This window comes from Psittacula echo, assembly GCF_963264785.1.
Source record: "Psittacula echo genome assembly, chromosome: 3".
NCBI lineage: Eukaryota > Metazoa > Chordata > Aves > Psittaciformes > Psittacidae > Psittacula > Psittacula echo.
Window position 1 is genome coordinate 48,879,072 of NC_137736.1, and position 14,414 is coordinate 48,893,485.

The window sequence follows — 14,414 nt, forward strand, 5'->3', positions numbered from 1 at the left end:
CTCATCAGGTGTAAATGGAGCTTCATTATCATAACGCTGATAAGATCTTGACCTAGAAATTGTTTTTGAAAACCCATGCCTGACTGAAAAAATAAGATCTGATTTTATTTAAAAACAAAATATTTCAGAAGGATAGTGGACTTTTTGCCCTATGAATAGCCTGTTGCAGAGGGACTAGCACAGTTACCCATGTGTTTCCTTAAGCTGCTTTGTATTTCTTTCCCATAATGCAAAGAACACAAGTACAGAATAGACTACAATACACAGAAGTTTCACTCAGAAAAGCTGAATTTAAAACATACTGTAGATTACTTCTGATGATTTAGTGAGAGACATGGTAATCGTAACTTGTAATAAACCCAAAATGATGTGTGGTGTGGTGGGTGCAGGGGAGAGTTGACTCTGCTCTGTCACTCAACAGTATGGCCACACTAGGAAGAGCTGATTTTTGGAAACTCCTGAGTAAGGAAGCTGGCACAGGAGATGGTACTGCAGATAAATGTGCTGTTTTCACAGATACTTCTCTTTGGTTACATAAGCAGGCAAGAGCTTTTGGATGTGCCAACTCATCCTGTCAGCTACTTGTTGCCAAATGGAGGGGCTAGTAATCACCCCAGAACAGCTGCACAAATAGAGAGCCATCTAATAGCTTGGATTTCCCCTTTTCTGTGGTGCCCTAACCACACAGTACTGCTCTCCAGTAGACACTCTGCCTTCACCCATAATAACATCTAACAATTAAATCTAGGTCAAGAGTTGAAACTACGAAGAACTATTTGTCTACATAACTGTAATATTTCTGACACTGTGAAGATAAACAAAGACAGCAAAAACAGGTATTTTGAAAGACTTAAGGAAATTCTTCCTGGGTATTTCATTGCTCTTTGGACAGGAATAAGAAAAATGGGGGGATAAATGTAATTTGTGAATTTGAACGTATCTCCTCCCTAGAATTCCAAGTGGCTCTTTTGTCAATTAAGCAAGGCATTCTAAAATCTTTGTGTGAAAAACATGTTAAAAATATGAGGTGATCTGCTTTGTAACTCTTTCTGGGTAAGTGCGTTGTCACTGTGTTTCAGAGCACAGCCCGATACCCTCATCAGGCAATTGGGAGTGTTTTCTGGAGCAGCAGGTGGGGAAAAAAAAAATAAAAATAAGAGCCCCTTCATGCTTCCTGACCAATATATTCTAGGTCCAATGCCATGGATCAATGTTACAGCTGAGTTATATCACCTTCTGCATCAAGTTCATATGGCTGAGATGCACTGAAAATGTTAAAAGGAGAGGGAGGCAATTAATGCCAAAAAAACCCACAACCCCAACCCACCCAAACCTTAAATAAAATCATTCCACTTTCTATCACTTTGTTAAAATAAGCTTTTTAGCAGATGCTAATATTCTAAGCTGGCTGGCAGCCTGAAATGAGTTTGTGGGAATCAGGTAACACACATGGGTGGCTTGGAGAGAACCCAAAGGTTATTTAATATTTTCCTCATGCCCCAGGTGTTTGTAATGGGCCAGAGAAGATACGATCCTTACCCCTGAAACACAAAATCATTTCAGCAGTGTATATGGTGCAAAATCCAGGTGTCACACAGAATGTGAGTGCCAGGAATGGGATTATCGGTATCATGAACAGCCCTGCCACTCTTTCTGAGCGCGTGACCCTCTGCAAAATCTAATTTATTGGATTTTGGAGATCAGTCAAGGATTGGGAGAATATGAGTCACAGGCATCTAAGGGGTAATATTGTGTAGGTTTTGATTTTAACTCTCATTTCTTTTTCAACATGCAAAATATACAAAAGCTAATTTTATTGAATACTGCTATAACAAGTCCCTCTTGTTGAGGGCTCTAAAATTAAAGTTATAGCTATTTAACTGTTTTGCAGCTCAAAGAGTGCAGCTGAGACTGATCTTGACCAAAGTGTGGTTGTTTCCTGAATTTAATTTCCTGAATATAACTTCACTGAAACTGCTGACTTCTTAAAGTGTGTGCACCTCTAAGAGCTGTTGGTGCATCTCTAGTGTCAATAGCGTGTATTTGTGGTATTGAGTAGTGCTCGGTTCCCTCCACAAGAATCTAGTTCTCCCTGCAGTACCCAAAGGTTTAGACCAGTTATCCAGATATAGAGTCTGGAGCTTTATATAGCATATATGGCATGCTATCTGAGATCAAAACAAAGGTAGTCATTTGAGCATGAAGCAAGTATCTAAAAATAGGCTTGGACTCCTAAACTTATATGATTCATAGGTGGATACATCAACCATGAACAACTCCCAGAAAATTAAATATAGGTCTAGGAGTCTGCAAGCATGAGCGTTATAATTATGATAAGGCAAACTATGATGGAAATTTACGTCATGCCTACCATCACCAGTAAATGCAGTATGGTTTATCTCTCGCTGACAGAAGGACAAAGAGCCTCACGCTTACCACAGAGTAGATAATTCCCAGAGCCAGCCACTGCAGTAGAGGTAACACAGGGTCCCAACCCTCACTGACCCTTCCATGCCTTATCTGATCACCTGTATTGTACACCATAAGATCCAGTTCCAGGTGACCTTCCACGTTCTTTTCAGAAAGGGCAGGATTGGCTCTGAGAGCATTTAACAGCATAAACCAGTTTTGCCTCTTGTGTAGCATATTTCCATGTTGTTGAGGGCTAGACTGCATGGAGCTTTGAAGAGCCTAACGTAGTGGAAGCTGTTCTTGCCCATGGAAGTGGGGTTGGAAATCAATGGTCTTTAAAGGTCCCTTCCAACCCAAACCATTCCATGATTCTGTGTTTCTATGTGTGTTTTCAGTGCAGTGTATAGGGAAAAGGAATATCGCTGTCATATAATACATACACCTTGCTTCTTACCCACTAATTACTAGGAGCAGTTCTAAACTCATTTTGTGCGGAGAGCAGTAGATATTTACATGAGATTAACTTCACCTTGATTTTATGAAATTTAGGAGTATGACAAAATAGCCTACACCACTACTTCTCAGACATGTTTATGAAGTGCTTTAAACATTTACAACACACTAAATGCCAAGTGTGAAGTATCATGATGTCAGGTGAAATGCTATTGGTGCAGTAGTGAAACTAGCAGCATTATAACATGTTCAAAGTACTGAAACCAGTAACTAAAATGTTCGTTTGTTTCCTCATAGCACATCCAAAAGTGCCAATACACAGATGTGTCTTGCCCAGTATCTAGAGAATAAAGACAAGCTTTATTAATTACTTCTGACTTCAAGTTTCTATACCCTGGAATGTACTAAAAAAAATTATATGCCACGTTAGAGGTGCCAGGTAAACCTCTGTTACTGCTGTGGAATACAAACGAGAAACAATGGGTTTTGCTTAGTACTCCATTGAAATCCTGCTTACTCTGCATCACATTAATTTGCGTTTAGGTGTGGGAATTTTACAAATGTGATATGACAGCAAAAAATATTATTTTTCCCTCATGGACTAATGTCAGGAAAATTATGTGTCTGCATTCAGAACACCCAACTGCACTGTTGCCTGGAATAGGATGGTGTCTGATGTCACTCAAACAAACACATGCATTCATTTCTTTTCCAGAGTGAAACAAGAAATATTCGTAAGTGACAACATATTTATCATTCTGCTTGTGCTAGTTCCATCCTTGTATCCTATTATTTTTCTCAAACTGTTCAGGTACACCAATTTCAAATCTTGCTCAATAAGCATTTCTTTTCTAACCTACTTGATACAAATGTTACTGGGGTATCAAGGAATTTCCACAAGAATTATACAAATAGAGGAAGTGCCACATTATAATCTATTTATTTATCATCCTAAAGAACAGAGCTGTCTTGACCCTAGATCAATAATAATTCCTTAATGAAAATGCAAGTCACAAACAGAATGCCTAGTCAGAAGCAACTGACTTCTAAACTAATCTGCCTTACGGATGAGTAAATTAACTAAACAACCTGTTAAATTAACACTATCATGTTTACTTTCTATAACGCAAGGAAGGCAAAAGCTGAAAAACATTCTCATGAACAAATAAAACACAGTAATTACTTTTTTTAAAAGAAAATTGTAACAACTATAATACAGTGTTTTCTATCTTTGACTACCTATATTAAGCAATTAACAGTGCACAGTAAGCTGAATGTTAAAAAAATACTGCATATTATTTGCTGCTGTTTATGCTTGTGTAATTAAATTCTGATTCTCTGCATATGTCCTGTTTCATCAGGTCATATCAAATCATATTTTGTCAGTGTTTATTAATTCAGCCTAAATCCAGTCACATGGCACACACTTCAATGAACTCAGTATTAAAAACGCTTTCTGTAATTCCAGTCTTTCTAAAATGTGAATAGATACATCTGATTATGCAGTGACTTGCATGTCAAGTTTATTTCATTTCAAGCACGTTTTTTACTTAAGGTGTTGAGCTGTCACTTAAAATAGCGTTGCCCTTTACTTTTAAATTGCAACACACAAACTACAGAGGAGTTGATTTCCTCTCTTTGTAAGAGGAGTGACTTGAGCTAACGTTAATGGGAATTACGGAGGCATGCCATTAAAGTTTTAGACAGCCTCAGGTTTCCAAAAAGACTAAGTAGTACTGCTGTGCCACTTACAGACTCTTTTGTGAAAAGTAAAAGCTGAGCAAAGGAACACAGGCAAATTTTCTTTCTACCCTGTTATTATTGAGTCTCATTTCAGCTGTACACATGGGACAATAAAAAATTAAATACATACATTGTGTTCTGTGAGTGCAGTTACCTGCAGAAAAACAGAGAGTGAGGAGAAAAAAGCAGATGAAGAGAAAAAAAAGAGAAAAAAACCCCGTTTTACCTGATGCTGTACAGCACTTTTCCAGTCTTAGAAATCCTCAGCAGCTTGTTGTCTGTCGTGACATCATGGAAGTTTGCTCCCTTCTCATTGGCAAAGAATAAGTCTGGCTTCCAAATAGAGTCCAACATAGAGGGATCCAAATCCAGGGAATCATCGGGATATTCACTGTAAGCCAGGCGTGAGTCGTTCCACTGTTGTCTCAAAAATATATTCACTCTGTAGTCCTACAGAAATGCCATGTGAAAAGGTTACTAAGCCACTTATCGAAACTTGGAGCCCACTTTAGCTTTATTTATGCTCTTAGACTTACTACAGTACCAGTGTTACAGAAAACGTTTATGTTATCCTTTGAACATAAGAGATCTCATTTGAAAATAAAGCAGTCTAAATGCTGTGTCGAACCAAACGCACACAACTGGCACATTTTCCAAATCAAAATTACTTAAATGATGAAAAAAATATTAACTGCAACCTCAAATATTAAATATAAAGCATTTTCCAATGTGATGGATTAACTCAGAGGTACTTAGAAAGTCAAAAAGCATTGCAGCTAGATATATACAATTTCAACAAATATTCTATAAAAACTACTAATTTAAATAAATTACTTCCAAAATGTAAATCAATTATTTCTAATGTACTCATGAATAGTTGCTAATTCAAGTGAAGCCAGATTTGTATAGAATAAATTAGATCAGCACTACTTATTTACTGTTTGTATCCTTTTTATATCTACTGTATGCTTTTCTCTGTATGTTACTCCATTCACTCCTCCCTCTCTGCATCCCATTGAAATTATTCTAATTTCATTCTTCTGCTCAGTGGTCTGCTAGTCAAAATTGGGAAAGGCAGCAATTACTTAGAGGTTTATTTAGAACTGACATTAACATTGTGTCAAGAACTGACTATTAAAGGGGATTGTGAAAAGAGCTTTTAGGGTCTCAACTCTCTGGAGTGAATGGAAAGATGCTAATGCATATTCTCCTTATCCTGAAATTCCAAAGTCAGCAAATAACAGCTTCATCTCCCCCATCTTTCCTTATTATTATAACATATTTACCTGAAATTACTACATTTCACTTGCTTGTGAACACTCTTTTAGAAATACATCTATTCTTCCTTTAAAAGGAAAATATTTCATAATATTTATAGCAATAATGTAATCTGAAGGAATATTTTATCAAATAATTCTGCCAACTGTAAAGCCCCTCACATTCAGGATTTACTTTAGGGTAAGCTGCAGTACATCAATATGGCAGCATTGTACTTTGACTTGGAAAATGTGTGAGCTGACTTGGGTTTAGTTAGGCCACTGAACTGCATAGTCTAAAGAACTTATCATCTATGAAGTGTAGATAAATATTCTCACCCAGATCTGAGCTGCAAAAAGCAGCTTGTCCAATATTCAGACTCTGTGAACAAGTCTCTCCAGGCTCGAGCACTTCCTGCCTTTTGTTCAGTACACTGGTGACAAGGTGTACTGCTTCCCTAAGAGATTGTTTCTGACATCCAGATTGATGAAGTTTTTCAACCCAATGGGATGATGCTTTACAATCTCACTAGGAAAGTGTTTTTTTCTTGTTTTCTTTATAATTTTCTTTTTGCTGTTATGTAAATGTGAGTCAAAACAGGAATGTCTACTAATCAAAGCAAGACAGGCCTGAGAGAGGTCTCAAGAACAGCACATGTATTCAAGATACTTACGAAAGCTTGTATCTGTTTTTCATAAGCCACTGTACTTTTTATGATAGTGTCGTTTCATACAGGATGAGGACTTGTGGGGATACACTAACCCTAATCATACTTTCCCTTGTATTTTCATCATAGAAGTTGAGAGTGTCTTGTAAGTTTAATGAGACAGTTTTAGTTATAAATCCAGGAAAGCACTAGATTTTCATTCTGCAGAAAAGAAGGCAGGAGCTGTCGTGAGCTGATAGAATAAAATTGTTACAACTAGTTGTGCAATTGCCTTCTTTTTTCTTTGAAATAAGATATATAATGAAGCCTATGGAAAGCAGAGGGCTTTTCCCCCCATGACATAGAAATCATAAATAAGTCAAATTAGTAAATTATTTAGAAATACCTAAAAATAAATATTTTCATGAACTTCAGGGGTTTGTGATTTAGATAACAGAAAAGAGTCTGAAGAATCCTTATTCATTGAAGAGCTTGCGTACGATGATATATATTATACCAAAAGCATAAATAATTTTGAGAGGATTACGCTATCTTTTCTAGTATGTACCTTCATAAATACATCAAAGCCATCACACTGACAAACTCAGAAAAGGTTTCTCACTGTAAGTTTTGTTGTTAGAAGCATAACAGCACTGAAAATTGTGTTTATGTCTGATAGGCTTTGCATACATGTATATACATAGATAATTTAATAAGAAAGAAAAATGGAAATATAACATGTACAGCGCAAAACTGCAATTACTTTTTTCTCCTGTTCTTGCGTATAAGCACTTTACACAGTCAAGACTTAATCATGTGCGGAATTTTGGATTTACTTTTCCTGTGCTAACATTGTAACTATCTTCTGAAGAAAAATGCTCCTGAGAAAAGTATCACAACATAGATCTCAGGCAGACTACAGTGTGTATTTTGCAAGCTCCTGAGGGTAAAAGTGGATGGACTGTAGTAACGCACACCTACACAACTATGAGTACACCTGCTCCACAAATTCTTTCTGACAGCGCTACTGCTCTGAACGAGGAGTGTGGACCAGAAGATTCAATCAGTTTGCAACATAGCTCAAGGCAACTCAGATAAACAGTTTTCATCTGCTGTCAAGCCATAAGATGGGAGTAATACTCACATACTGAAGAAATAGTCGTCTGATTAGTTTTAGTAGATTTATTTGAAGATTTAGGGACTCAATCTACAAATATACTGTTTGTGCTATAGGATTCTAGATAAAAATGGTCTTTCAGCAACCACCAGATTCACTGCCCAGAGCTAAAGCAAAGTCCTTGGTGCCTTTGGTCTCAGACACTGCTATGGCAGGGTTGATGCAGGGGAGCCATGCTCCCTCTTAAGTGTTACTTTCTGTCTCTGAACTGATCTTAGCCTTTCTTCCATCTTCACCCCCTGCCAATAGCATTGATCTCTTAGGTGTTGAGACTGATGTCTGAGGAAAGCAGCAGACTTAGGCTGTCCTTCCATGCATAAGAAGGTCATGCCAAAGGGACTGCTTTCTCTCTTTCTAAATCCTAAATATGAATGCTAACTGAAAAATAGTGGTTTAATGACCTATTTTAAGGCTCAGAAGATGTTACAGAAGATCGCTTGGTTACCTGTGTAAGGTGTCCCCAATGGCTTCAGTGGGAGTTTCTTACGCAATTAAAACTATACATGTGAATTAATCCACATGTAACAAGCTCATTTGCAGTTACGTTTTTTTCTACTGGAAAGATAATATATATTCAGACACAACCAAGCTTTTAAAACAAAGGAATGGCATTTTTTTTTTTTCTGCTAACAAAAGTGCTCAAAACACAACTAGAGTTTGATGCATTTACCCCAAGAGAGAACCTGCTGCATAGTGTCAGTCATTGATTATAGGGCATAACAACAATAATAATGTCCTCACAGTTAATAATTTCTGTAATTAACAATTAGCTTGTCGATATACAAACTGCTCTTAGCTTCTCTTAAAGCTGATATCTAAAAATTCCTGGTCATTAGCAGCATTGAACATCTGAATTCTTTGAGACTCCACCTAGCCCAATGTGGATTACTCATCTTTGATACTCAACTGCAGTCATGCTGTACAGTGAATTTTCTGCTGAACACTGCATGTGTGAATGCTTCCAAAAATAGACACAGAGCTTACTGGCATAACTGATTTATTCAGTGAACTTACTCAGGAATGCCTTTTCACCTTTCTTTGCTAGTTAGGGCTTAAATGAGTTAATGAAGAATATTTCCAACAATTACATCTTGACTCTTCTTTTTTACTATTTTTATTTTGGTATAATATATATCATTCCAATATGGAAGAAACCATTTCTTTTGGAGGAAAAATAAATCAATTGTGGTACTGCCCTATACATGAATTATAGTATAGAAAGTCTAATACATTTGCATTTTGTTTCCCTAGATCTTTGGGAACAAAACTCATGAATACTCTGTGGAATTCATCCGTTTGGAGAGAACCAGCACAAAATCCTGTTTTATTTCTGAATGAAATATTTTAGCTTTTAGAAGAATATGCTGGACATAAGAGCTCTGCTGGCCTCTCACAGAGGGATGAATTTCATGATGGTGCCTGTCCTATTCAGAAAACAGAAGCTACTCCTATTAATGTTATTGAGAACCTGGCTTACTGAATTTAGTAGGGCTGAGACTGTAATCCTGTTTTCCATGTTCATTTCTCCTACTGAAAACTTCTCTAAACAAGTTTTTATCTCCCAAGTTTCTAATGAGCTGCTGCAGATCATCCACGTTATGTTCTGATAATGTCCCTTCAGTACATATGCATGGTTTCGCTAAGCATTCCTGTCCTTTGAGAAAGGAGTGTCTCTATTGAATTTACAATCCAGGGTTTCAAATGAATCGTTTGGTTTTATGTCAAAACCATCAAGAGGACTTTATAGGGAAAAATTAATCCCTAGGAGTCAAACAAAACTCAGTACTTATCGCAAGGAATGACAATATTTTTACCACACGGTTACGTCTATTTCAGAAAGGCAAAGTAGATGGAACAGTAATTGATGTGTGCCTCTCAGAGCAGTTTTAAAACATCCTGAAAGTGATGGCACTAGTCGTTAAAGAGGTGACAGCATTAAGAAAATCAATATCAAACCATTGAACAGCATCTAAAAGAAATCTTTCCACAGTTTTGCAGATATTATGAACAAAGCAAAATAAGAAAGCCAATAGTCTTTGTTTTCATCTACTTGAATGTTTAGCTGTTTTCAGCAGAATGTGTTAATGAACATTGGAAAGGTGCACATTAACATATTTGATAGAAGGTAAAATGCAATGAGGGGATTTAATCAAAGCAATGAAGGAGTCTAATTAATGCAATCAGCATTAGGTCGTGCAAATATTTTCATTGAATGCCATCTTGTAAAGCTAGTGACGTGTAGGACTTTTTGCTACTTAACACTATGCTAATGCCTCTACACACTAGGATAAACAGATGTGGCTGGGTAAAAAAGGCTACATGTATAGCTATCTTCACAGAATCGTTTAAATATAGAAAAAAAAAAGTTTAAAAAAAAAATTAAGTCAGTTGATAATTATGTTACATCAAGATGCGTTTTTTCCTGTATTTTTTAAATTGATTTTAATTTCCATTTAAAGTGTTTTTAAAATACTACAGATACACAGGTTAAAGTTTAACTTAATTGGGGTTTTTTTATGGCTTTGTATGTTATAGCTTGCAATTTATAGAAGAGTCCTTCCCCACCTTTTAACAAATCAACCTGCCCTAGGTATAACTTTTACTTTATCTCTAGAAAACATTAAATAACATCTTAGGGGGGTTTTATGTAAAAATATTTGGGACATTCCTTAAGCATCACTTTCTAAAATGATGGCATGAATTACAATTGAATTTAAATGAAGTATCTGAATATTAAATTAAATATTTATGTTGGGATAAATCTCTGTTTTTCCTTTGTAATGCAAAGATCGCAAGGCAGTATCTATCCATTTTTTATGAAAAAATAGGTGTTTTGTATATCTTAAGTCCTTTTGTGTAGCAAATTCATTTTTAGCTACCAAGAACTCAATCCTACAGGATGCTAAGCATCTTTATTGCCTCTGGCTTCAGCAAATGCAGAAAGACCTGGATTCTGTGTAGCAATGCCTGGAAAACTGTTGGAAAACTACATTGCAGTTCTTCAGAAGTGTCCATAATTTTCTATAGCCACCTGAAGCAATGAGAATAACTCTTGCAAAATTTCAATGAAGGGTAGAGCACACATTTTTAATTTATTTTGTGGCAGCAGTGACTTGAATAGTTCAGTCAAAATGGAATTTGTAACCAGGCTCTTTCTAGAATGGATTTAACATCCTTCTTGTATATGAGTACCTGGTAATAATTATGGGTTTATCACATTATTATAAGAAAGCCATCAAAAATCACTCCCTGGACTAACACCAGTAGTCAGGTATATGTATGCTTGAATAAATAAGTGATCTTTTTTATTCATTATTTGAAAACGATTTAAAACTTCAGCGTCTTTTTTAATAGCTCAGAAAAGATATTTTAACTTTTTTTTTTTTTGGCAAATAGTAAAAAAAAAAAAAAAAAAAAAAAAAAAAAAGGAGAAAATTCATTGTGGATGATTATCTGGCAAAGAACGGCCATGTGCCCAGATCAGCAAGTGCCTACGTGGAGTTCGACATGAACCAAGGAACAACAAAAGGTGAAGGAGGATGGGAGCGAGGCACTGGAAGTGAGAATCCCAGCAAGATAAGGAGGAGTTGGAATTTACTGAGTCGATAAATTGAGGACTGTTGGAAAACTTTGAAGGTCAGGTTCTCACACCTGTGCTTAACCAATTATATGTTAGTTGTTAAGGGCCTCACAGATATGTATCCAATCACAATGGGCCAAGTTAGTGCAAACAACTTTAAGAAATAGTATATAAAGAGTTAGTTTTCTATAATAAAAGGCTTTGTCTGATCACATTGATCTCCGACTGAGTCCATTCCGAGACAATTCATGTCTAGAGTAAACCAGAAAAAAGTTGGACTAAAATTTTAATTTCAATTTTTTTAGCTTGCCTCCTTTATCCGTAAATTTTGGCAATTTTAGAAGAAAAATCTCATCTTGACATGAAAAATTGAGCTATTTATTTTTATATGTAGAAAAATTTAAACTCTGCAATGTTTCATTTTAGTATCTTTTTTGACTGATAGTGTTCTTTGAATTCAGTCAAAATACACATTTCAGTCAGCTGGGATCCCTAGTACCAATTTAACCCTCAAAATACCCAAGTTTCTTTATAGAAAAATATGTTTTAGTCATTTAACTCAAGTTATACATTCACTTCATTTGCTGATGTGGCTGCAATGCACAGAGATTTAGCGAAGTTAAACAAGACCGTTCTGGTAGTTCTGTCAGCAAAATCTGCAGTAGCAGATAATTCAACATGTGGTATAAAACCCACTCAAAGTATGGAGTGCTTGGCAGGGAGCCCCACAGCTGAGCTCTAGCCATTCCTCTGCCTCTTCAGTGTTAATAAAACCTGAAAAAGCTGGTTTATGCTCACCTATATTTGCTGCCATTACAGTCAGTACAGATTATATAGGTATGTTTAGACTTGGTAGTTGAGTTTAATGGTTTATATATCTTTTTATATAGTTATTTTATATTTATTTTATTTTACTTCAGCTGGTAGGCTTGTAGTAACTTAATAATTTAGGAATGTCCCCACATCCTGAGCATCTCTATTCTACATCACACCCCACTCCTTCACAAGATGGCTTCAATGACCAGTCCCACTCACCATTGTAGTTTCTGCTATTGAACCAAAGCTGTTGATAAATATGTTGCAGGTAACATTTACAGGAGGACCTGCAAGTTGAACAATAAATAGAAAAATTGACAGGTTGTGTTCATGACATATATTAAGTATTGTTGTTCTCTTGCCAATGGCATCATAGCACTTACCATTGTGGTTTCTGTGACTGATCCAAAACTGTTGATAAAAATATTGCAAGTAACGTTTACTGGAGGACCTGTGGAATGCAATAAAAATGTTGCAATATACATTGAAACAAAAGTACAGATCCCTCAGCCTCCGTACAGTCTGGTACAGATGTGGCTGAAAACAAGTGAAAAGTGAGTTTTCCCAAACAGATCATGTAAATTTTGATGAAAAGAAAAACATCATTAACAGTAATTTAATTAACCTAGTTTCATTGGAAGTTGTTATATAAATACACAGAACTACATGCTTGCATTTAAGCATTTATGAGAAGAGTTGAGTGAGGGCATAAGTATAACAGTTTTTTCTTTATCCACTGTACCAGTGCAGAATATGCTTTAGCATTGCAAACACTCCTCTCTCATTTCCTTCTCAGACTTAAAATTAAAATATTATCTCTGCACATTTATTCCACTCTGTATGCAAAGTCTTGCCACTGAAATTCTCAACAAAGACTACTTTTCACATTGACTCAAATCCACTGAAAATAGACTTGGGCAAGCAGCTTTTTGTGCACCTGATCTGAAGATGTCTGCGTTGCCATAAGCAAACAGTTTAGCAATATCTTTCTGGCTCAACACAGCTTTCGTTAAACAGCTATTTGTAATCTCTTCCCTCCCAGATCTTTTCCTGTTTTTCAGCGGTCACTGACGTGTAGCAGAATGAATGGCTAGTTAATTTTTAATTAGTTGTCTGTTAGCCACCCAATTTCTTAGGTGTGATGGAATAAACAGGGGTTCACAACTGAATCAAAAACGATTAATGCTAAATGCCTAAATTTCAGTGACACAAAAGTTGGTACAAACATTGTGTATCAAGTACATTCTTATCTCTTTTCTCATTATTTTTATTCACATAATTTTCCTAATATTAAAAAATAATGTCGGTGCACAGAATACAAATACCTACATTTGGTTTCATATTTAGACCTGAAACTGCTCTACAAAAGATGTAAACATGATTACTTTCTTTTTTGAAAAATGGAAAGATAAGTAATGTGTCAGGAATGCTTGCTACCTGGTCATCTTTCTGTCCTTCATATCTGGAAATGGCTTCAAGGAGGATTTGCTTCTGGCTTCAAAGTAAGCCTTGACAGTTTGTAGTTCTGGATCCTCCTCCTTGTCCTTCTCAAATATAAGAATTACTTTTTTTCCCCATGATGAAGAACCTCCTCTAATGGCCATAAAATTTCTAAAATAACTAAGAATGGCCTCACAATATCATCAGCCAGCTCCCTCAGCACTTGTGGGTGCTTCCTATGTGGTTACAGTGGTCTTATCTGTACCCAGTTTGCCTAAATGCTCTGCAGTCTGATTATTCTCCACTGAGTTTTCCTTGATCTGGACTTTCCTGTAGGTCTCAGAGGTATAGGATTCCTTAAGACCTTATCAGTGAAGACTGAGGTGAAGAAAGCATTGAATGCCTTGTTATTTTCCCATGTGTTTTGTCAAATTTTCTATAATCTTACAGTGTTGTATTGCAAAATCTGCCAAATGTGAGCATCATGACTTTCAATTCTGAGTGCCATCAGAATCCAGTAAACATTCTTACTTATGTTAGGAAATGTGCTACCACACCACAGACTTCAGTTCAGATGAACACTAAGTAGGTATGTGCTAGAGCACTGTATCTGACAACAAAGAAAACAAAGAAAATATCTGCCTTCATTTCTCTACTCAGTTGTGTCATGCCTTTTACTTGCTTTCTGCTGGTAGATGTAAAAAGAAATCTAGAAATGTGGACCCTGGGAACTACTAGCCTGTCAGCCTCAACTCTGTGACTGGGAAGATCATGAAACAGATCCTAGAATAGAAGCTATGCTAAGGCCCATGGAGGACAGAGAAGTGGTTTGAGACAGCCAGCATGGCTTCACCAGAGGCAAGTCCTGTCTGACCAACCTAGCAACCTTC

General features: G+C 36.4%; 1 protein-coding gene across 2 annotated transcripts in view; it reads right to left on the bottom strand.

Annotated features, from left to right (window-relative positions):
• The window catches only part of GLRA2 (glycine receptor alpha 2), a gene marked incomplete at its 3' end in the record, with an annotated part of 132,699 nt that overhangs the window by 97,701 nt on the left and 20,584 nt on the right, over positions 1 to 14,414 (bottom strand). The window contains exons 3-4 of one of the 2 annotated variants that reach the window (XM_080613192.1): positions 12,304 to 12,371; positions 4,835 to 5,058 (exon numbers count right to left, since the gene is read on the bottom strand). In XM_080613192.1, the coding sequence (XP_080469318.1) occupies positions 4,835 to 5,058; positions 12,304 to 12,371 (292 nt within the window). Of the gene's footprint in view, positions 1 to 4,834; positions 5,059 to 12,303; positions 12,372 to 12,467; positions 12,536 to 14,414 lie in introns of both variants that reach the window. The other variant, XM_080613193.1, reaches the window with a different exon arrangement.